General features: G+C 49.4%; 5 protein-coding genes across 5 annotated transcripts; all 5 read right to left on the reverse strand.

Annotated features, from left to right (window-relative positions):
* Positions 1-1,810: 1,810 nt before the first annotated feature.
* FMAN_12704 (uncharacterized protein) lies at positions 1,811-3,708 on the reverse strand (the record flags this gene model as incomplete). Its single annotated transcript, XM_041823176.1, has 6 exons — positions 1,811-1,834; positions 1,900-1,967; positions 2,103-2,495; positions 2,567-2,715; positions 2,845-2,879; positions 3,697-3,708. The coding sequence occupies 6 exons, from the start codon at positions 3,706-3,708 to the stop codon at positions 1,811-1,813; spliced, it is 681 nt and encodes a 226-aa protein (XP_041688783.1).
* Positions 3,709-5,529: 1,821 nt separating this feature from the next.
* On the reverse strand, positions 5,530-6,365 carry FMAN_12705 (putative spi1-GTP-binding protein; the record flags this gene model as incomplete). The annotated part of the gene is made up of 3 exons (XM_041823177.1): positions 5,530-5,624; positions 5,681-6,068; positions 6,150-6,365. The coding sequence occupies 3 exons, from the start codon at positions 6,363-6,365 to the stop codon at positions 5,530-5,532; spliced, it is 699 nt and encodes a 232-aa protein (XP_041688784.1).
* Positions 6,366-7,726: 1,361 nt separating this feature from the next.
* Positions 7,727-9,748, reverse strand: FMAN_12706 (uncharacterized protein; the record flags this gene model as incomplete). Its single annotated transcript, XM_041823179.1, has 1 exon — positions 7,727-9,748. The coding sequence occupies one exon, from the start codon at positions 9,746-9,748 to the stop codon at positions 7,727-7,729; it is 2,022 nt and encodes a 673-aa protein (XP_041688785.1).
* Positions 9,749-12,373: 2,625 nt separating this feature from the next.
* FMAN_12707 (putative phosducin) lies at positions 12,374-13,297 on the reverse strand (the record flags this gene model as incomplete). The annotated part of the gene is made up of 2 exons (XM_041823180.1): positions 12,374-12,622; positions 12,674-13,297. 2 exons carry the CDS (start codon positions 13,295-13,297, stop codon positions 12,374-12,376), a joined length of 873 nt encoding a protein of 290 aa, XP_041688786.1.
* Positions 13,298-18,146: 4,849 nt separating this feature from the next.
* Positions 18,147-19,555, reverse strand: FMAN_12708 (putative guanine nucleotide-binding protein beta subunit; the record flags this gene model as incomplete). The annotated part of the gene is made up of 5 exons (XM_041823181.1): positions 18,147-18,167; positions 18,226-18,345; positions 18,416-18,505; positions 18,558-19,276; positions 19,426-19,555. 5 exons carry the CDS (start codon positions 19,553-19,555, stop codon positions 18,147-18,149), a joined length of 1,080 nt encoding a protein of 359 aa, XP_041688787.1.
* Between the last annotated feature and the right edge of the window lie 873 nt (positions 19,556-20,428).

A 20,428-nucleotide genomic window follows, 5' to 3' on the forward strand; every position in this document is an offset into this window, starting at 1 on the left:
CTCGAACTTCAGTATGCATCAGCACTTATCTAAAGCCCCCCTTCCACACCTCCTATATCTCCAACACAACCAATCATGAACCTGAGGCGCACGTCACGTTGACGACGCCTCCATCTTGACATGTTTTACATAGCATAACGCGTCGGTCTATCAAAACCATCTCTCACTCGTCTCGTAAGAATTATCTAGAACAAGAAGGACACAATCGATCCCTGCAACGACTGCACCAACAATGGACGTGCAGCCTCGAGTTGCGTTATCCCTGCCTCTTATTGTGGAATGTTTTACGTCTTGGCTTTTTTCACGATGGTCGAAATCCCCCTAACAATAAACCCCGCAGAGACGAATGCTACCCCTGCTTTCTTCCCATTCGTCAATGGCAGCTATCAACAACCGCCGTGTCTCACCCACACCCACACGCTTCTCACTCACATATGTACAGTATGTATGTGTAGTGACTTGGTCTGTGGCAGCACAATCTTGCATATAAATACCCGTCTCTGTTAGATTTCCGGGCCGGAGCCGGAGCCGGGAAACTACATGACCTCCTAAGTCCGCACCGCGGGGGGAGCTCAAGAATGTGGCTTACAAAACGCCCAACTTGCAGTAGCTGTTCTGATATCTCACCAAACGACGCCCTATTGCTTGCCATCGTGTAAACCACCAAAAGAACCCCTGCTGCGATGCGTACGTAACAAGAACGCACTCAAGCGGAGAATTACTCCTCGCTTGCTTATCTCTGTCCTCCACTGTGTCCATCTTTCCGTCACTGCCGGGAAACCTGTGTAAACAGATCCCCGCTCACTCTTGAACCAAGGTGGCACTACTACTCAAGTCCCACAAGTGCCGATGCGGCTCACCAAGTCATCAACTCGAGTTGCGTCTCAGCCGGACCGGTAGTTGGGACTTTTGAGGGGTGTTGTTTTGTAGATGATCTGAAGGGGAGTGATGATGGTGTGTTCCAATAGAAGTGGCATGTCGATACGCAGCTGGTTGTTTAATATTAACACCAAGAACCTAAGGATCCAGAGCCATAGACTACCTTGAAAACTCGCAACCAGGACCTTGGCTCTTCGTTGTCTGAACTCAGCGTTTAAAGACTGGCAGATGCTATGGCACCAGATTGCTCAAGCAATCGTTGATTTACAACGAGATACGCCTGGAAGGCATCAGAGGTCGTTGCCTCATGCTCCAACCCACTTGTTGTTCTTTGGCATCCACCAGTTCGTGATCAGGTTTCAACATCCATGCAGCGATTTGCATCGAGACGCACATCCTCGGGTGTACAGTCCGGGCAACATCCGTAACGGCACGGCCCCCCGTTACATCCTCCGCCCACGAGAAAACGGCAACAGTCAATGACCGACCCGATTGAAATGATCGATCCGGTCCGCTGAGCTGACCGGTTGAAGCCGAGCCAAGCCTCGATTTTATTGGCCGGTTCTCCCTCAATGTTCATCACCCGGGCCCGAAATCCGACGTCCATCCATCAACGAGGTTGTTACAGCATCCTGTCATATCATTATATCTGGGAGGTGATCAAGACAGCAGGATAGCATATGATACATAACTTTCAATGAGGTGATACCGTAGGCGATTACTCCGTTGGAACACATGGTTAAAGAAAAAAAAGGTCAGATACATCTTTTTGGTTCCCTTTCCCTTTCTGGTCCATCCCCTCCGTGCTCATTAACTCGTCATTTTCCTAAATCCAGATGCTTCAGCAACTCTCAAGCGCAAACTATAGACCGATTTGTCGACGGAATAACATTAGAAGTATTAACAATCGGATACGGCTACATGGTGACATCTAGCCGACAAGGCCCTTCTTGGACTATTGCCGAATCGACAGGGTCAGTAATCATGAAACGCTCAGCAACGACCGCCAGAATAACTTACAAGGTGTTCCCAAAGCTTTGACGTCAAGCCATCCGGCATAGTGTAGAGATCAATCGAGAACTCTCCGGCTTTAACCAAGTCATCCACTATTAGCCCACCATACACATCAATTTCATGGAAAAGACAAGGGTGGATATGATATCAAACCGTAAAGGAAAGGGCAAGGGTGCGAATAGTGATACAAACTTGATGGGAGAACTCACCTTCGACATCACTTCTTATGTACGTGTCTGGTCCCTTGTTTTCGTTGATAATCTGAATCACGCGCAGCAGATCCTCCTCCTCGAGCTTCTCCAGGGACTCTGCAATCTTCTCATAGTCGTACTTCTGGGAGCTCTTCTTGGTCGCGAGTCCCTTCTTCTTGGGCCTGTGGTCTTCATCGGTGGGAAGGGGACCCGTTTCACGCAACCGCTCCTGTAAGTTCTGTGAGGGGTTTTTGAAGACCACAGTGTGCGTCTGCTCATATCGTTCCTGCTGGAAGTTGAGATCATGAATGATGGGCGCTAGCTTGGTCTTCTCCGTGGTGTAACAGTCGATGCTAATCTCGAACTCGCCCCAGCCCTCGTTCTTACACGTGAAAGGTGCTTTCTGGAAGCCTGGTAGGTGGCGCAAAGTTGTTAATCATCATGCTTTGCTTCGCAACATCAGGGATTCGTCTCAAACATACTCTGAACGGGATTATCAAAGGTAGGGTGTAGATTATAGACGACCTTGGTGAAGACGTCTGCGGGGCGCTCGTTGCCATCTTCATCTAGCAAGAAGACCTTCAAGCTCCATTCTCGCATGGGGAACGCCTCTACGGGCGACGGCTTGTCGCTAGTAAAACACGGTTGTCAGTACCTGAAAGCAGGTTGCTCGAATCGCTCCTGAAGCAGCTCTTGATCGAGAAGGTACGCGATTCAAGGAAAGCAGAAGGGACGTCGGAAAAGATTGGCGCAAACATACATGATTTGTTGTTCAGTGACAACTTTGATTTTTCGCTCCAACAAGTTAGCCTTGGTTCTAAGTGTCACTCTGACGGGTGCTGCTCGTGAACGGCGCGGAGCCATGATGATGAGTTGTTGGAGGTGTAGTGCTCAAGTGTTTGGAGACGTGGAAGCTAGGTAGGCAATAAAAGTCACACGGTAACACAAAACCTCAAATAGATGAAGTGAATTAGAGAGGCGCTGGCGCACAGTGTAGGCCTGAAATGAGAATAGAGAAGAAACACAAAGGCGTGGTAAAGTACGTGACAGAAACCGGTGGATAATGAGAATGAGGCTGCAACAACGCGCATCAAACGGGCTCCCAGGAGTGCAACAGCACAGAAGCAAACATCAAGGCGAGACCACTGAGTGCCCCAACGGACACTACAGCTGCCAAATAGAAAGCATCATGGGCGTCCATGGCCGGTGAGGTGATCTGTCTTTGGCTGTCCGACCTCAACGCGCGACGCTTGTCACCGTTTGTCACTGACACGGACACTGGCTAGCACTGGCAAATGCAGATGCAGATGCAGACAGATACGAACAGACCGCGACCAATCTTTGCAGAGCCTCACGGCGCGACACACTTGACCGTGAAGCGAAACAAAGCCAGGCATGACACAACCATGGACTTTTCAAGCACCCAAAGACAGACAAGAAAAGAGGCTGCGACTACAGCAAGAGGCGAAAACGGCGAAGCAATAACATGAACGAATACAACAGCCCAAGGGGGCCAAAACGATCCGAATACACGTCGAAGGAGCAGGGCAATGCGACTCGGGGAGAGGATAGGATTGGATTGGCTTGGACTGGATCGGATTTTCAAACTCACCTCGACCAACATCTTTTCTCCGGGTCAATAAACAGCAATTGGGAGTAGCCAAACGTGGAGGGCAAATTTGGAAGATAAGGTAAAGACGGGAACAGCCAAGAAGATGGACGTGGATACACAGGGACACACAAGTGATGAGGAAAGGATGTGATGCGTCGGGTCGGGTTACAAAGACGACCAGAGGCAAGGCAAGGTACAGCAGTTGAAAATGAATTGAATGGATGGGACTGGAAACGAAACGGCGGCGGAAAACGGAGACACGCCAGCCTGTACCAGCCAAAGACAGCCCAGGAGACAGTTGGTTGCTGGTTGCTGGTTGCTGGTTGGACGGGGCAGCAGGGCGAGAAATGGCTGCCCGTACGGATATGGGCCCCGGGGCAGGCGCAGTCAAGTCTAGCTGGTACCTCAATCTAACAAAGAGCTGAGGCAGGTGGTGAAACTGACGATTAACAAGGCAGACGACACGATATTGCTGAAATGGACTCTGTACCAAAGGCATACAATTTACCTAAGGAAAGAAAGAGGAGAAAGAAGTTCGCAAGGAGAGGCCCTAGAAGCAACAAGCAGATCTATTATTATACCTACCTAGGTAGACAGACTCGACGCGAGCGATCAAGACGTGAATTGTTTTTGTCTCCTGTCAGGCTGTCTTGAGCTTATAGGGGAAGGGTTCCAGGTTCCAGGGCACAGGACACACTGAATCGCTTGCTCCACAAAGTTACCGCTCTTGACTACCTAGGTACCTAGCCTCCGGGAGCAAGAAAACACCAGACCTTGATCCTAAATGACAAAAAGACTTTGGTGAATTTGCATAAATTTGTGATATCTTTTGCTGAGTTTGTTTTGACACCTTATATTAAAATCCGGTGTTTTCTTTCTCCCTGAGGGTTAAGTACCTGCATTTCACTGGCCTGGCCTTGGCTCCATGCTTTTTGCTTGGCTCGTCATGTCCAGTCCTGTTCCGTCCTTTGGGTTTCCCAATGACGTGAATATCCCAACGGGGACAGATATGATAGAAGAGGACTTCGAATTCAGGGCTCTATTCTGGACTGCCAACTCTGCTTGTAGACTGGGTACTCTACCAGTAGGGGTATCTCGACAGTGGCATGTAAGTTCTTCCATGACATCCAACGAACAAAGGACAAAGGACAAAGGACAAAGGACAACACGGTTGGCCTCCAGACCCAAGGTACGCGCATCATCATGGGGAGCTCTACCATGATCCAACATACACTCAAACTGCACTGTTCTTCATCATAATCAACTCGAGTCCTCATCACCCAGTTGACTAGAGCAAACATGACGGTAAGACACACCAGCCACAGTTCCAAAGTCGACATCAGCCACATCGACCGCCCACAACTCATCAAATTCGAGTCACAAACAATTACTTTGTATAGTAATAAACAAGATGTCTATGGAATTTTTTTTCTTTTACTTCTTTCAACAGGGTGCTATGTGATATGATGTTCCTATGATGCTAACTATCCATCCGTCCATCCATCCACCAATCCGCCCTGGGGCAGAACCGAGACCATTCACCTCAAAAATAATAAAAAGTCCTTTCCGTCCTAGGAATCTCTATCTATCCATATCAAAAACAGACTCGGGATTTGGTGTTGTGGCGTGGGTGAAGTGCGCGCGTATATATGACGGGCCAAGCGTCCTCAGCAGTATAAGGAGCTTGCTTGCTGTTGTGGCATGCTGTATGGGAGTGTTGGAGTGGACTTGCGTCTGTAAACCGTAGAGCTACGAACGAGTGGGAGCCTGGCGACATACAGATCCATCTCCGAAGGGGCAGGGGGAGGGGAGGGGTCGTATGAGATACGCTGCTTAGGAAGCGGGAGCCTCGGCCTCCTGAGCCTTGTTGAAGATCTCCTCGTTCTCCTTCTGAGCCTTCATGAAGGAGTCCTTGAAGTTGTTGGCGTCTACAAATAAGTTAGCGATTGTCTTTACTCGGAGTTCGTTGACCGGTGGAACATACTCTCAGCGTTGGCAAATCGGATGGCCAGAGTAACAGCCTCGGGCTCACCCTCGCTGACATCGGCAGCAGCGTTCCACACCCAGCTTCGGTCGGAGCCAACGTTGGGGGAGAGCTTCATCTCAGGGACGATGTAGTGGTTGGCGCAGACCTTGAGGGTCTTGTCGCGACGCATGACCAGTCGGGTCTTGCCGTTCTCCTTGTGCTTGAGCAGACGAACGTCGCCAGTGCCACGCTCCTTCCACTCGCTGCTCTCCTTGACGAACTTGAAAAGCTTAGCGCGCATTTTGAAGGTCTGCTCCTCGGCCTCCTCGTTGGTCTTGGTGTCAACCTTCTCGGTCAGCTTGATGACGGGCTCGAAGTGGACATCCTCGGACTCGGGAGCCTCCTCCTAATTAAATATTCCTGTTAGCCTCATACGTTTCGCGGGGATACGGTTTCAGCATGCCACTGCTGAGACATGTGAACGTACCTCGTCACCCTTAGCAGCCTCAGCAGCCTCTCGCTGGGCCTTGGCACTGCCAGAGTTATCACCGCGCTCCTCCTCCTCCTTCTTCTCCTTCTTAGCACCACCGCCGAACATGGAGAAGACGGAGGAAGATGTGACAGGCTTCTCAGCCTCAGCGGGCTTGGTCTCCTCAGGCTTGGTCTCCTCGACCTTGGGCTCGGTGGGCTCGGAAGCAGACATCTTGATAGTTTGCGTGTTCGGTTGAGAATGTAAACTCAAAGTTCTGTTGCCCCTCAGACGTCAGCAACTTTTTTTGCGTATCCAGGATCCCAGTCCCGCAGGCATGCTTTTACCCCTCCTCAGGTAAGGAGGGGCTCAGGACCTTTATTGCCCCAAGCGTCTCATGGGAAGGGAGAAAGTAACAAAAGCCGGACAGAGGAAAGGGTGCGATCAGACTTACCAGATAAGCGAAATGTAATTAGGAAGATGCTTCCGGGAACGCAAAGGACGGTGTTGAAAGTTTATGCTGTGGTGTTGATGGATGTATGGAAAGTAGATGGTGGAAGTGGGTTGCGGTCAAGGTCTGGTGATTTGTTTTCACTTGGGCTTAGTTACCTTAGGTTGTCTGTCCGTCAGGCTGCCGTCCCGCCGCCCTAAGGTACTGTAGAAAAAAAACTGAACTGCCCCTCCTTTTCCCCTGGACTGTTGTGCCCTCCACTGCTGCTCCGTGCTGATGCTGCAAGAAGTTCCATCTGCGGCTCTTATGATTGGGGACCGCTTTGAGCTCTGACGAAGTACCTCCAAGGTCATTATTAGCTGCAGAGATACCTGCTAGGTCTTCAAGCAAGCAACGGATCGGGCAGGGATTGCAAGATTGCCTGTGGAGTAACTCTTTGGGTGGGGCTCAAAGTGCACGATTTTGGATGCTCGTTATGAACCACGGCAATACTCAAACAAGACGTCGTGAATATTAGAGGTTCAGAATATGAGGGCATGTTAAGTATAAAGTATTATATGCGTGTTACCTTCGAACAGAGTCCCCGCCTCTGTTCGAATCTATATCAGAAAGCTACACCGCTGCAACAGATATCTAGTTCTGAAGCCATTCAACAATTCCACGATATTTTTATTTGTTTAGCTCCGTTGCCAGGAGACTGACTCCAGTGCTCATTTCCACTGATAAGTGATACGATTCATGAGCTGGGATGAAGTAAATTAATTTATTTACTTGACTATAGTTGGCTTCCTTTTTGTTCTGATCTTACAGGCAACTCACCAGGCCAACAACGAATCACTTTCCGCCCAAATATAAAGACACTCAAGGCTGTTGAAAGGGGTCCGTCGATACCGTTGACTATCATAAAAATAAAAGCGAGGAAAGAGCAACCATAATAGAAAAAAGACGTCTACAGATGGTATGAGACCCATGAACTCCAAATCCACCACCGGCCCAGATAAACCCATACCTCAGCATTGCCAAAATAAGTCCATCCTTGACATATAAGTCCTCGTCCATGATAGTGATGAGGGGGAATAGCATGGCAAGAAAGAAAGAAAAAACCTTGCGCCATAACACACAATCCAGGGTCCTTTTTCTTCCACTATACCCTCTGTCCCTCTCCTGTGTCTCGACGGTTCTTTACGGACCAAGCACGGAAGAATTGCTCGAAACCAGACGTCTTACTGATCTTGTTGGTTGTCTTTCGAAGCTTCCTGTCATTTGCAAGCTTCTTGGCCATGAACTTCTTGGCCGCACATTGGTAGCGAGTATACTCTTTCTCTCCTGCGGTGTACTTGATCCACCAGAGCCTAGCTTGGATCTGAGCATTCAGCAACTCCAACTTTGCCTGTTGTTGCATCGCTTGCGTGTCAGGCATGTACAGCTTGACGTCGCCCACAACTGCCTCCAGTTGCCTCGAGATGCCCTCTGTCGCAATCTTGGCACGGTCTCTGATATCGGTCTTGATCCAGCTCAAAGATCGGTGGGCCTTGTGGAATCTGTGTTCCAAGTTCTTGAAGACGCTGTCAGATGTATTCATGAAGTTGTCAGAGGCTGTTCCCAGGGAGCGTTTGGCTTCCTCAAGACACCGCTCTGCCTCTTGAGCAGCAGCGGGGACAAGTTCTGGGAAGTATTGTGCAAAGGCCCAGGTCGAGTCTAAAGCCTCTGAGATGATACCCTTCTGGAATGTGATACGAAGGACCTTGTGAACCTTGGGTCGACAAGTAGTGAAAATGTCAATCTTGATTGTTCCATGGGCTTCCTCCTTGGGAATCTTGAGAAGAATGCCTTCGTCGACAGATGAGGTACCAAATCCAACAGATTGGTCACCTCGCTTGGCGTCGAACTTGAGACAGTCACGATCAAGCCATAGTTTCTTAGCACTTCGAGGCATGTGGATTAAAAATCCACCTCGCTGTCTGGTGACAGTCACCTCGGGCTTCTTGGCACCCCAGAGCCACTCATCAGGTCCGAGATTCTCAAGAGGGACAAGACCTGTAGGTCCCGCTGATGTTGAAAGAACCGCCAATGTTGGCAATGAAGTATAGCTTGAAGTCAACAGAGTGGGGTGAGTTGTGACAGCGGAGGTGGCTGCGGGTATGTGGGGTACTACTTCTTTCGATAGTGGAGTGTAGCAGGTGCGGATCAACGACATCAAGACAATGGCGAGGACCGCGGGGAGGATAGATTTGGCGAATTTGATCATTGCCTCCCGGGGACGGATCGTATGGGGCTGAACTTCATTCAACCATTTGTTGAATCGCGCTCGCTGGCTCTCTGCCTGCTCTTGGACATCATCAGGAGACGGCTTCTGGCTGTCTTCAGTCATGCTAGCGTCGGGGCTAGGGATCGATGGGGTTTTGAGACTTTGTTGAGTATACTCAAGAGAGCTTCGAGATCGAGCTTCATCCTCCGACTCAGACTCAGGCTCAGCTTTGGTATCAGGCTCAAGCTCGGGCTCTTCTTCTGCCTCGATTTCAGCCTCTACCTCAGGAAGCGGGCCATTCTTGACGACTGAGGCCCAGCTTTGCTCTGCTTGTGGAATCTCGTTGATGTCCATAGATTCAGACACAGACATAACAAGCGGCTCTTGTACGGATTGTAAAGCGGGGGGTTCGTTCTCATCGGCAAGAGATTCGTCATCGTACGTCTGCTCAGTGCCGGCTAGGCTATGGACGTCTTCGGGGTAGTGCACGTCGAGGGACCCGACAGACTCGCTGATAGACTCGGTGTAGTTTCCATCCTGAGACTCGGTATCGGTGCCCGAGATTAGTTCATAAGTGGACTCGGACAAGCCAGTGTCCTCAGTGGTGGTGGTGATACGCATGATGTCTGGATTACTGGACGATATCCAGTTGGCGAGATGCCGATTGCCTTGGGGGCGAGGAAACCGTAGAGTGGGTTCGGAAGTAGACAAGGAACTTCGATTCGATGATATTGTGCTCGGAGCAGGCGTTGCCGGTGTTGTCGGACGGGAGAAGGGGCTCGAGGTTCGACGCTGGGCAGCTGGTGTAAGCGAAAACGTCGAGGATGATGGCGCGGGGGACTGGCGAGTCGATCGGTGTTCAGTATCACGGTGGACGGCAGAGGGAGTGGATGGAGTATCAGGATCCTGCTGTTCCATAACGATGCGAAGATACAGTAAAATCAGGTTCTATCCCATCAGAAGCTTCATAGCAAGAAGCAACCTGCGAAGGATAATACGATGAGGCGTCAGGTGAAGTCGGATTGCGAGGGGCAAGTGAGAATGAGGTGGGAGGATAAGGTGAGGGGTGAGCGGAAGGCCGGATAATGGGGAAGGGGGGTCTGCGTAGGACTGTGATGGCGGGGGGAAGCCTGGAGGAATATTGTGGAAGAATAGATGTGAATGGATTCTTGTTTTGTGTTTGTGGAAAGACTGAGTTTAGGAGAGAAAAGAAGAGAACTAACAGGCGAAGTCGGAGTCACAAAAATGTGGCCTCAACGCAGTCTGGAAGTATCGTTGTTCCAGGTTGCTCCGGGTCCGTGAGGTCCAATGTTGGCGAAGGCGTATAGACTGAGCTTGGCCTGCTTCGCTGCCTGGCGCTGTCTGTCTATAGCCAGAGAGCAAGGCAGCCAAAAAGAGGTGGAGATTTGGCTATTGTGTGCACTTTACGTGGCAGAGGTTGGTCAAATAGGAAGCCAGCGTGTTGCTGAGGTCAAAAACTCAAATCCAAAGGTTCCTGTTGCGTTGTGTTGTTGCGATGAAATGTGTCGCTGGGCTGCTGACTATGAATGATGATGGCGCACAGTCTGGGGTTCGGGTTGTGAGGATAAGCTCGGGCTTCGAAGCTGATAAGATCTCACTGTATGTCCCTTTGCTGGTGTCAGAAGAATAGGCTCTTTTCGTAGTGGATGGGCAGCTCAAAGGGTCAAGAGCAGGTGGTGTTGATGGACAGGGGAAATTAGAGAAGAAGAGGACGAAAAGGATGGATGGATGAGGCAGACGAGATAGATATTCACTCCCTCACTCAAGCTGCAGGTAGCCCAGCTGTGGATCGCTTTGAGCTTGAGCTTACATGACAGATGCTTTGAATTATGGCGCTGTCCCGAACCTAAAATACGTACTCTCCTTCTGATAGGCTTCTATAAGCTTCAGCTCCAGCCCTTTATTTCTTTGTACAGGAGCAATGAAGCAATTTGAATCATCTATTCACCACCTCTCAAGGTCGTTGTGATGTGTTTGATGTCTTTCCCGTCCTCGTTGTCGTCACTTAAACTGGGGTCCCTGCTAGCACCAAAGAGGATCCATGCATTTCACGCCCATTTAGATAGGGAGCCTGCTCCAGGGGGGATTTGCCCAAGTCAACATTGGATGGGAAGTTTCAAGCTTTTTGTTAACTTTCAAGACTGCAAAAGTGAAAATATCTTGTCGAGTCACATATCCTGTATCACTCGTTTATTGAACCTTCTTTGCCCTGTTTGTTTCTCGCTTCCTGGTGACACGTCTGTTGATGTTCAGTTTCCTATATCCCCAAGGTAACCTAACTCAACTTACCTATGGGCTTATCGCTTTGCATGCACTATCAAACCCTGCAACCCCCACCATGAACCGTCGTGACCTCTTAGCGCAACTGCGGGGTATGATACTTCTGTTTCGGGCTGAAATAGCCCACTCATTAGACCCCGTGAGCAAACCTCCCGTCTCATCTGTTGTGCTGTCAGGTCAGTCTCGAGATAGACTTAACAGCCGAACCCGATTTCTTTTCTTCTACATCGGTACTACTAGCTATTTAAGCGCGAGATAAGACTCGTAGACGAGTCATCTCACAAGCTTGTTAATCGCACCATTCTCACCGCTATGGTTCATGTCGTTCAGCTATGTTACTTATACGATGCGCAAAACCAACAATAGCTACTGGGAAGCCAACAAACGCCATAAGGTGCGGCCCCATGTCAGAATATTATTCTCATACGTATACGATATTGGTAGCATGACGTAAGATGCATTTGGTTGGACCAATCGTCCTACTGTAACCCTTTTTGCAGGAAGAATAGGACCCCTGGTTGGATAATCTGCTCACGCAGGCGTCACAACACCAGATCGCATATATATCAGCTTTATCCAACGGCACCGCCTCCGTGAGGATAGACAGATGAAGAATAGGGATCAGAACCCGTCGTTTGTATAAGCTAACGTCTTGATTTAGGATCTTGATAAGGGGCTGCTATTCCCAGCCCGTAACTGTTCCCGGCTTACCATGCTTCCATATATCATCCAATCCTAGGCACACCAGACCAAAAGAGTGGTCTCACTAATAGCAGCATTTCGAAATTCAAGAGAGGTAGTATAAATGGTATATTTTATGGGAATTCAATCGCTTTCTCCCATAACGATTAACCTATCCCAAGTACCCCAATGTCTGCATGTCCACATAAAGGTAGGAGGGTATCTCTATCTGCATTGCAAAAGTCCAAATTCTATCCAGAAGCTCCAATATCATTGCATTATGCTCGTCCACTCTTCTCTCAGCTAAGTGAGCTAGGTCCAGTATTCTAGCTCTTCCTCCGGTTGCATTCATATTCCAACGAAGAAACGTAATGCCAGTAAAACATAAGAAATTTTAAGCGTGTCTTCCTCTCTGAGGTAGACTTAACGTCATGGTTGGGTATCGTAATCAAAGACATGAACTTAGAGTTATGCCCATGGGAATAATATAGTGATTGTGTGTCGTAGACGTGGCCGCATTAAGGTGGTAAAGGTATAATAAAGATGACATGACCCAGCACATTATAGAATAGTGTGTTTTTGTAGCAGTTGCTTTAACGATGAGGTGCCAAAGGTCTCATCGTCAGGGATCATCTCGATCAGGCCTGTCAAGTTGGCGAACAGGTCGCCTTGGTTTCGATATCCAAGCATGGCGGGCACGGCAGCGTTGTCAAATTCGATCTCTTCGTAGTGGACCTTGACGAAGTGAACCTCGGGGTTGGTCTTGACAATGGGCATGAGTGCTGACTCGATGGTAGCAGAGACCTCACACTGGACGAGTTAGCATGATGTTGGTTAAAGGAACGGTGGATCAAAGCATACCTCATGATCATACACAAACACGACAACAGTTGTTTCCCTTCCAACCTTCTCAATGGCGTCCAGGTAGCCAAGAGCATCGACCTCATCTAGTCGGCCATAGATGCGTACACTGGGACTTGTTCGTCGATTTCTAACAGATCGGCTGGCCTCGCTCTCAAGCTCACGTCTTCGGCTCTCGCGCCACTCAGCAAGGAAAGCCTCCTCGTCGGCATCACTTGCGCTCTTCGCATCGTCATCGCTGCTCTCGGTATCGCTCTTGACGGGAGCGGGAGCTTCAATACCGAAGATGCTGTTGCGGGCAGTGCGGACTCGGTGTCGCCACTTGTTCTTGCGGGCAGCCTCGTAGTTTCTCGCATCGGCAATGACTCCCTTGACGCCAGTAGCGCGGCCGCTGTCGAAAGAGACAGGAGGGAGCTTGATCTCAGAGGCGCCAGCGCCGGTGAGGCGATCGACAGTAGGCATGCGCATTGCGTTATCGATCTGGGCGTTACGGAAAACGTCTTCTTCGGAAAGATCCTGGTGGTTCTTAAGATCGGGGTCGTCACGGTCCTCAGGGTGGAGGGTTTCGCGATATGTGTTCTTGGCGACCAGGTCGTTAAACTCTTCTTGAGCGGCAGTTGACATGACGGGCAGACTTGGGGGGGAGGGGGGGAGGTTTAATATGTATGTGTCTCGCAAGAAAGTGTAGAGGTGAAGATGGTCAATGCCAGAGCAGCGTCCAGGGCCGAACTTGGAAACACAAGTGCAGTATCGTTCTGGAAGATGTGGAGAAGGGGGGTTAAGGCACGCAAAGGCGAAATCCGAGTTAGAGAAGACCACGCAAACAGGAGTTTATCGATACAGACAAGGATATGGCCAGGAACAGGGCGGTGAGATGAGCGAAAAGCTTGGATCCAAGGGTCAAAAGGTGACGAGGCAATCCAAGTCTAAGTGGATGGGATCCCCTTTTTCCGAGCTTGGTTTGTTTCAGAATTCGAGTCTTTGGTGAAGGAATGTTTAAGGAGGCATGCAATCGACAAGAAACAATAGAGGAACGCGGTCGAGCCACCTGATGATCTGTCCTGGAAACGGTCAGAGGGCGCAAGAGTCGGGCGGAGCAGGGATTGAGCGCTCGTTGCAGGGCGCCGAAATAGAAACGCCTTCACTCAATTCGAATGGATATGGAAATGAGTATGACATTTCGGGCAGTTGGTGGATCGCGCACCAATCAGATTGTGGAATAGTAAGCTGAGGATGGTGATGCTAATGCCAACCATAACCTTAAGACATGCCTTAAAGCAGCCTTTCGAATTATATTAATGCAGATCTCTCGATAGCCACCTCCTCGATCAAGATAGACTCGGTAGAGCACATTCCCCAATAGGTTCTCTGACCGCCCATCAAGATTTCCTTTCATCATTGGGTCTAAAAGTCTTCTGATGCGACGACAACAAGACACAATGGGCGCAGAATGGCTCTTCAAATGCAAGCCACGCGCGTAGTCAGGGGTGGGATAGCTCCAGATTGAGCAAGGATCCAGGGTTCACAACGGTTTTTTCTTCACTTGGAGCAAAAGGCTACGTCTGTGTTATTAATCGGCATGGCCGGATATGGATGCTACGGATGGATGGCAAATGGTCGATTGATGTTGCATTCCGTTCCGGGACGGGTCACCTGGCCCGAGAAGTCAAGAAGTTGCTGAAATGAGATTTGATGCGGTAAAGTCGCACCAGTGAGTGCCAGCAACCAGATGGGCTGTTCAGTTCCGTTCAGGGGCAAATACATACAATCAAAGGTAACGCACCAGTTTATGGCATGTGGGAGAGGAATGCGATCTACTAGTAAATCAAGACACGGAAAGGCCGTTCATGGTTGAATCACCAGATCATGATCGGATTAAGACTTGACCTCGTCTGACCTGAGCTTTAAATGCATCAAACAAAGCGCCCAAGGCAACGGAACGACCACATCTACATCCACACTCACACTCACACTCACATCAAGTTCTGCGACAATCCAGAAACGGACTCGGCAATGCCACGGGTTCCTGACATGAAGTGACAGGCATCAATGGCCAACCAGTCGTCAATCTCCAGTCAATCATAGGCAGAAGCGGTGATCCACTCTGCCAGGTACGACATGGGTTTCATCTCCAGGCTGAGCAAATGCCAACATCAATGACAACTCGGAGAATTCCTTGCATCTGTACATTCATCATAACATCATTCGCAAGCCATATCAAAATCAAGACAAGCTCATCACGAGTTTCTGCCTCTAAGAGACCCGTGCACTGCCTCTTTATTACTCACTCCCCAACGTCGTAGCATAAGCATGACCTGGCTTCTTCATCTCCAGGTCCAATTGAGGCTATAGGGCCGCTAGCGTATTCCGCAGTTGTTTCACGATCTCGTTTCAAGCCAGGACATGGATCCAATTGGATACGGTCAAGGAAATAGCAGAAGCCGAGGGTGGCGGCACGCGACTCTTGCTTCAGTCGTCTATTCGACATGGTTGAGTATGACGACTACGATCGTGGCGTCAACACGGAACGTCAAGGCAGGCGGTGACAACGCCTAGAACGCTTGGACTTGAAAATGACGGCGGTCAGGCTCTTTGTTGCTTCAGTTTTGAATCACAACCTGAAGATGAATGAATGCATTGTTGTTTTGTTCGTGTTGCCAAAGCAATGCAAAGAGTCATAGCAGCCAACACCAGTGAATACGCGCCTGATACCTTCCGCCAAGGCATTGTTTACATCTCGAAGTGACTTTCGAATCTTGATGGTCATTCATGCCTCAATCTTTGACAGTATGGATCTTGTGCTTGGATGCGTTGGCTTGACAGCTCAGATCGGTCAACCTCACCAACCCAGACCAAGTCCCTGTTGTAAAATGAGCAAAAATATCGGCAAAGGTAACTTTCTCTCAGCTACTGGTGGTCTTCTAGCGTGTTTCCAATCCTTCTAATGCACATCATCGCAAGCAATGACCATACCACTCTTATTTCCCCAGACCCAGCCTCGTCCATAACATCATGGCATGGCCAAGGCTGACTGACTCATGCGAGGCACAATCAATAGCAGTTTGCTGTCAAAACCTTATGCTACCGCCATTCATAGTATAGTTCGGCATTGGCCGCAGCTGTCGCGAGAACTTCAAATGTCATAAATTACAAGGTGTTGCTGGCGGGGTCCTTTACGTGGTCAAAGCCGCTGGATAATCTATGCTTCGGCTTCCCCGAAGCCTTCTAGAACGATGACCGTCACTTAGGGCCTTGTTTCTGATTGCATTTTGATCAATAGGTTTTAGCATTGATCAGTTCCTGACACATTGGATGTCACAACTGTCATGCCTCGAACTGCAACCGTTCAACTTCAATATACTGTTAGCCTCACCCGCACCGCCAACAAGCCATAGCATAGTATCGAATGCGTTCATGTCGTCGCTTCTTCCAAGTGCCAACAGTGTATCACAGCGACCACGAGAACCCTCGGGCCATTGTCAGACACGAGCTTTGTGATACCATCCTTTGACAACACATCACGTCTATATCCCGTGACGCATCGTCCTACGCGAGGCATCTATCTTGGTTCTCGTGTTCTCTTCCTGGTCTTTAGTACGCCATGGTTGATTTCATCGTCTACTTGATGTTAGTTCTGCTCTCGTCAAGTATTGTGCTAGGATGGTGCCAGTTCTACTTGACTGTCATAACTGGTGACAGAGGAACAGGTAGCTCTTTCATTGCCATGGATTTCTTCAGACTGGCTATCCTATCGTATCAATACCCGCAAGTTTGCTCAGTCCTGCTTCTTCGTGTTCTTTGGTAGCCCAGGTATACATAACGGGATTTGTCAAAGCCCATGTCTCTCCAACTTGGTTCTGGTATCTGAGGATAGCATCATCTTTCCACATGCGGGAACCATTTTCAAGGTCTTCCCTTGGCCTCTATGACTTTCCCAGTTTTAGATCTAAAACGGCAGAAGCACTGATAGTCAACGAGTGCGCGCCGTCCTTCCAGTTGCCTCACCCCTTACCAAGCTGGATAGTCAAGGCACTCTGAGACGGTACCACCATGACCAGAGCCATCCTCTGTTATATAAGTATTCTTTAACCTAATTCCCCGAGACGGACTCAACATGTGTTACCGCTTACCTGGACGAGCACCAAACAGCATTCGTTAGTAACAATGTGCCTATGACAGATAATGAGCACCTCGTTGTATCATTCAGCCAACACCTTGTGGAGTTCATTTAACGGGAGTCATCATCTGATATCACAAACTCGCAGATCCTCAGTCCCGTAGGATCATCAGAAGCAAGTAGATAAAGCCCACTCGTGCCTTATGTCATAAACCTATTTCCACACATTATGTCTAGCCTCCGGACAAGACAAACGGGATAAATGTGGAACGTCTATTGACGGGAAACTTTATTAGAATGTCTATTTCGTCCCTTCTACAGCGCCCACGTATCATCTATAGTAGCCGCATTACTTAACACACACGTCTGACAGCAAGGACACTATACAAGTGGTGACACTTGTCTCCCTTGTTGGTGATCTTGTTCCACTAGGCTCTCCTTGCCAAAGCTTGCCCATTGGTCATAACTGTCGGAAGCAACAGTGATCAGATATTCAAGAGCGATACCAAACAGGTGTGACAACCATATGTCATCGCCCGAGCTTGCCATAACCCCCTGGGCACCCTTTGCCATCACGGATTCGACAAACGTTGTATTTGGGTGTTCCTTACTCGTCGAGACCAGTGGTCCACTCGGGGTTTTCAAACTCGCGCTCAGCGCCGACTCAGGCCTCAAGTTGACACAGTAATGGAAACGTTGGCAAAGATTTGCAATGACAGGAGAAAGGCGTATAGTTTTGAAACATCATGATGTATTATCTCGAGGTCTGAAATTTTTGCTCGGTATAGCCGTCAACTCCCGTGGATTCCCCTCATATAAAATCGTCCCCCACGGCATTGCAGATCTTGGCTCCTTGAATTATTCGTTTTGCAGTAGAAACGGCCCGGAACCGAAAAGACATGTGCCGTCGAGTCGATACGCATACAAAGGGCAACTGAACAGAGGAAACCCATCCAATAATACAACCACCCATTACTAACAGCCCGCGTTGTGTCAGAAAAGGGGAAACTATGGTGCAGATAATTTTGCAGGTGCGAGAAAAAACAAGAAACGGGGAAAACAATAAATAGGGAATAATGAAAAGGAGGTATCGCATCAGCCAGTGTATTTTCCTCCCCAAATCCACCACGAAAAATCGGGTCCGGCTGGGGAAAGTCGTCGGTAGGGGTATGTGTTAAAGGTGAGGTGCGGTTCGTCACGTCGTCCTGCATTCGCTAGTAGTCGCGATCAAGGTAGGCGTCCTTGGATTTCGGATTCGATGGGCAATATAATCGTTCGAACACAGATGGTATAGTCGCCGCGGCGCGTTCTGGCATTTATATATCCAGACAAAAGGTTCATAGTCGCAAGGAACAATTAGTATGCCCAGATTTTAAGCTAGTATTGTTAGTCATTTTGCTCTTGGTGTCTGATCTTGTCGTTGACTGAAACTTACCAGAGAATCCCATGATCCAGTGCACAAGCTTGTGCCATCGTTGCTTACACCCAAGCAGCTGACACGGTTCTCGTGGCCAACAAGAGAGCCAACTTTCTCGCCTCGAGTAATGTCCCAAACCTAATGGCTGTGTTAGCTCACGGGTTCCAGAGAAGACGAGCTTGTAATCACAAGCACAGATATGCCTTACCTTGCACTCAAAGTCATCATAACCAGCGAAAAGAAGACGACCCGATACAGATGTAGCCACCGAGGTGATACCACAGAGAATAGACTCGGACTGTCAATTCCGTTAGTCGAAGTTCAAGAAACAATTTGCAGTCTACACTTACTCCGTAGAGGTTAAGTTCGCGATCGGCGCGGATGTCGAAGAGACGGCAAGTAGCGTCATCAGATCCGGTCACGAAAGAGTGTCCGTCAGGGAAGAATTGGATGGCGTTAATATCGGACTCATGGCCAGCAAAGGTCTGGACAGCCTTTCCAGCGCGAATATCCCAAAGCTTGGCGAAGGCATCACAAGCACCAGAGATGAAGGTGTTTTGATTGGTAGGGTTAAGGCTGATGCTCATCACATCACCAAGATGGTCAGCAAACTCAGTAACCTTCTGGCCCGTCTCAATATCCCACTTCATACAGGTCATGTCACCAGAGGACGTTAGGATGCTGCGATCATTGATGAATCGACAGCAGGAAAGATAACCGGCGTGACCAGAAAGCTCACGAGCAACACGGGTAGGGCCATCGCGTTGCTGGTTCAAGTTGTAAATGGAGCAAATGTTGTCAAGACCACCACAAGCCACGAAGTTACCACTGGGAGCATAGGCGCAAGTCATAACCCAGGAGGAGCGTAGGGGAATGGCGTGGACCTTGTTGGTGGTGTAGGCGTCCCAAATAATGAGCTTGCCATCTTGAGAAGCAGAAACCAGGTGCCTCCTATCGGTCGACCAGTGCATGGCGTAAATCTTAGCCAGGTGACCCTTCAGTGTTCGCTTGGCCTTCATAAGTTGGTTCTTGGGAATAGGCTCATGAGCCTGTTGTGCGACAGCGCGAACTAAACAATTGAGGAGCAGGTCAGCATTGATTCATAGTTTAAAACGTCATGTTGACAAGACGCGTGTCGATAAATATCATTGTTGACAGTCATCGTTGTTTCGTTTCCCAGAGGAATTCGGAGCGACTAGGCAATCGGGAAGCACGTACGAGTTGTGTCGGCGAGATCATCCTTCTTCCTCTTAATTCGGTCCTTCAGAGTTTCAGCTTCGCGACGAGCCTGCTGAATTCGCGACTGCATAGCCTCGGGGGAGACATCGTTGTTGCCTTGGGAGTTCATCGTGATCGACCAGTCAACTTTTGTTGTCGGATGGTTTTACGCGCGACGTGAGGTGAGATTGGACGATCCCGAGGATCAAGGGGCGGTGTCGAGAGATGAATCGAGGAGACCGGCGACGATACCCAGGTTCAAGTCGAGCTCAGGTCGAGCAGCAGAAAAGAGCGACTTTCGAGGTGAGAAATTGACGATGGGCGAAAACAGGAGCTCGGCCGGCTGAGGTTGGTGGATGGATTGAAATGGGCGAAATGCAATGCAAATGCAAGTGGAGAGGGAAAAGGCCGGAGGAGAGAGAGGAGCTGGAGGAGAGAGGAGTGAGGAGGATTCTTAGTGGTAGGGGCCTTTAGGGGGGAGGGAATGTGAGCTACAGACCCGACTACAGATGGGACTACCTGCAAGTAGGTACATACAGTACAAGCAGGTCCGGGCAGGGGGGCGTGTGCTTCCATTTGAGTGGGTAATCCCAACCAGAGTGAGAGTGGACGAGTGGGCGCGGGCTCGACTTGGCCAGTGGCAGCGGCAGCGGCAGCAGCAGCGGCAACAATAGCATAATGTCCGCAGACAGATTAATGACCTAGGTACTACTTTGAGCAAGCTTCAATTAGTAAGGTAAATCGAACGTACCTTATTAAGGCACGGTTCGGTACGGATACAGATTACGGCAGAATGCGACCTTGCGGTATGTACTAACTACTAAGTTAACTGCTAGAGTCAGCACCAAGTAACCACTGAAGGCTGAGGGATGGCCCTCCACTGGGGCAGTATCCAGCTTGCTCCTCGTCTTGTTCTCAAGGTAGAGAGAGACATATCTATAGATTCGATCGTGATTAAGTTGACTCAATCGTAACCGTCATCATTTTCGCTGCCCGTAATCCA

This window comes from Fusarium mangiferae (assembly GCF_900044065.1).
Source record: "Fusarium mangiferae strain MRC7560 genome assembly, contig: FMAN_scaffold015, whole genome shotgun sequence".
Taxonomy (NCBI): Eukaryota; Fungi; Ascomycota; class Sordariomycetes; order Hypocreales; family Nectriaceae; genus Fusarium; species Fusarium mangiferae.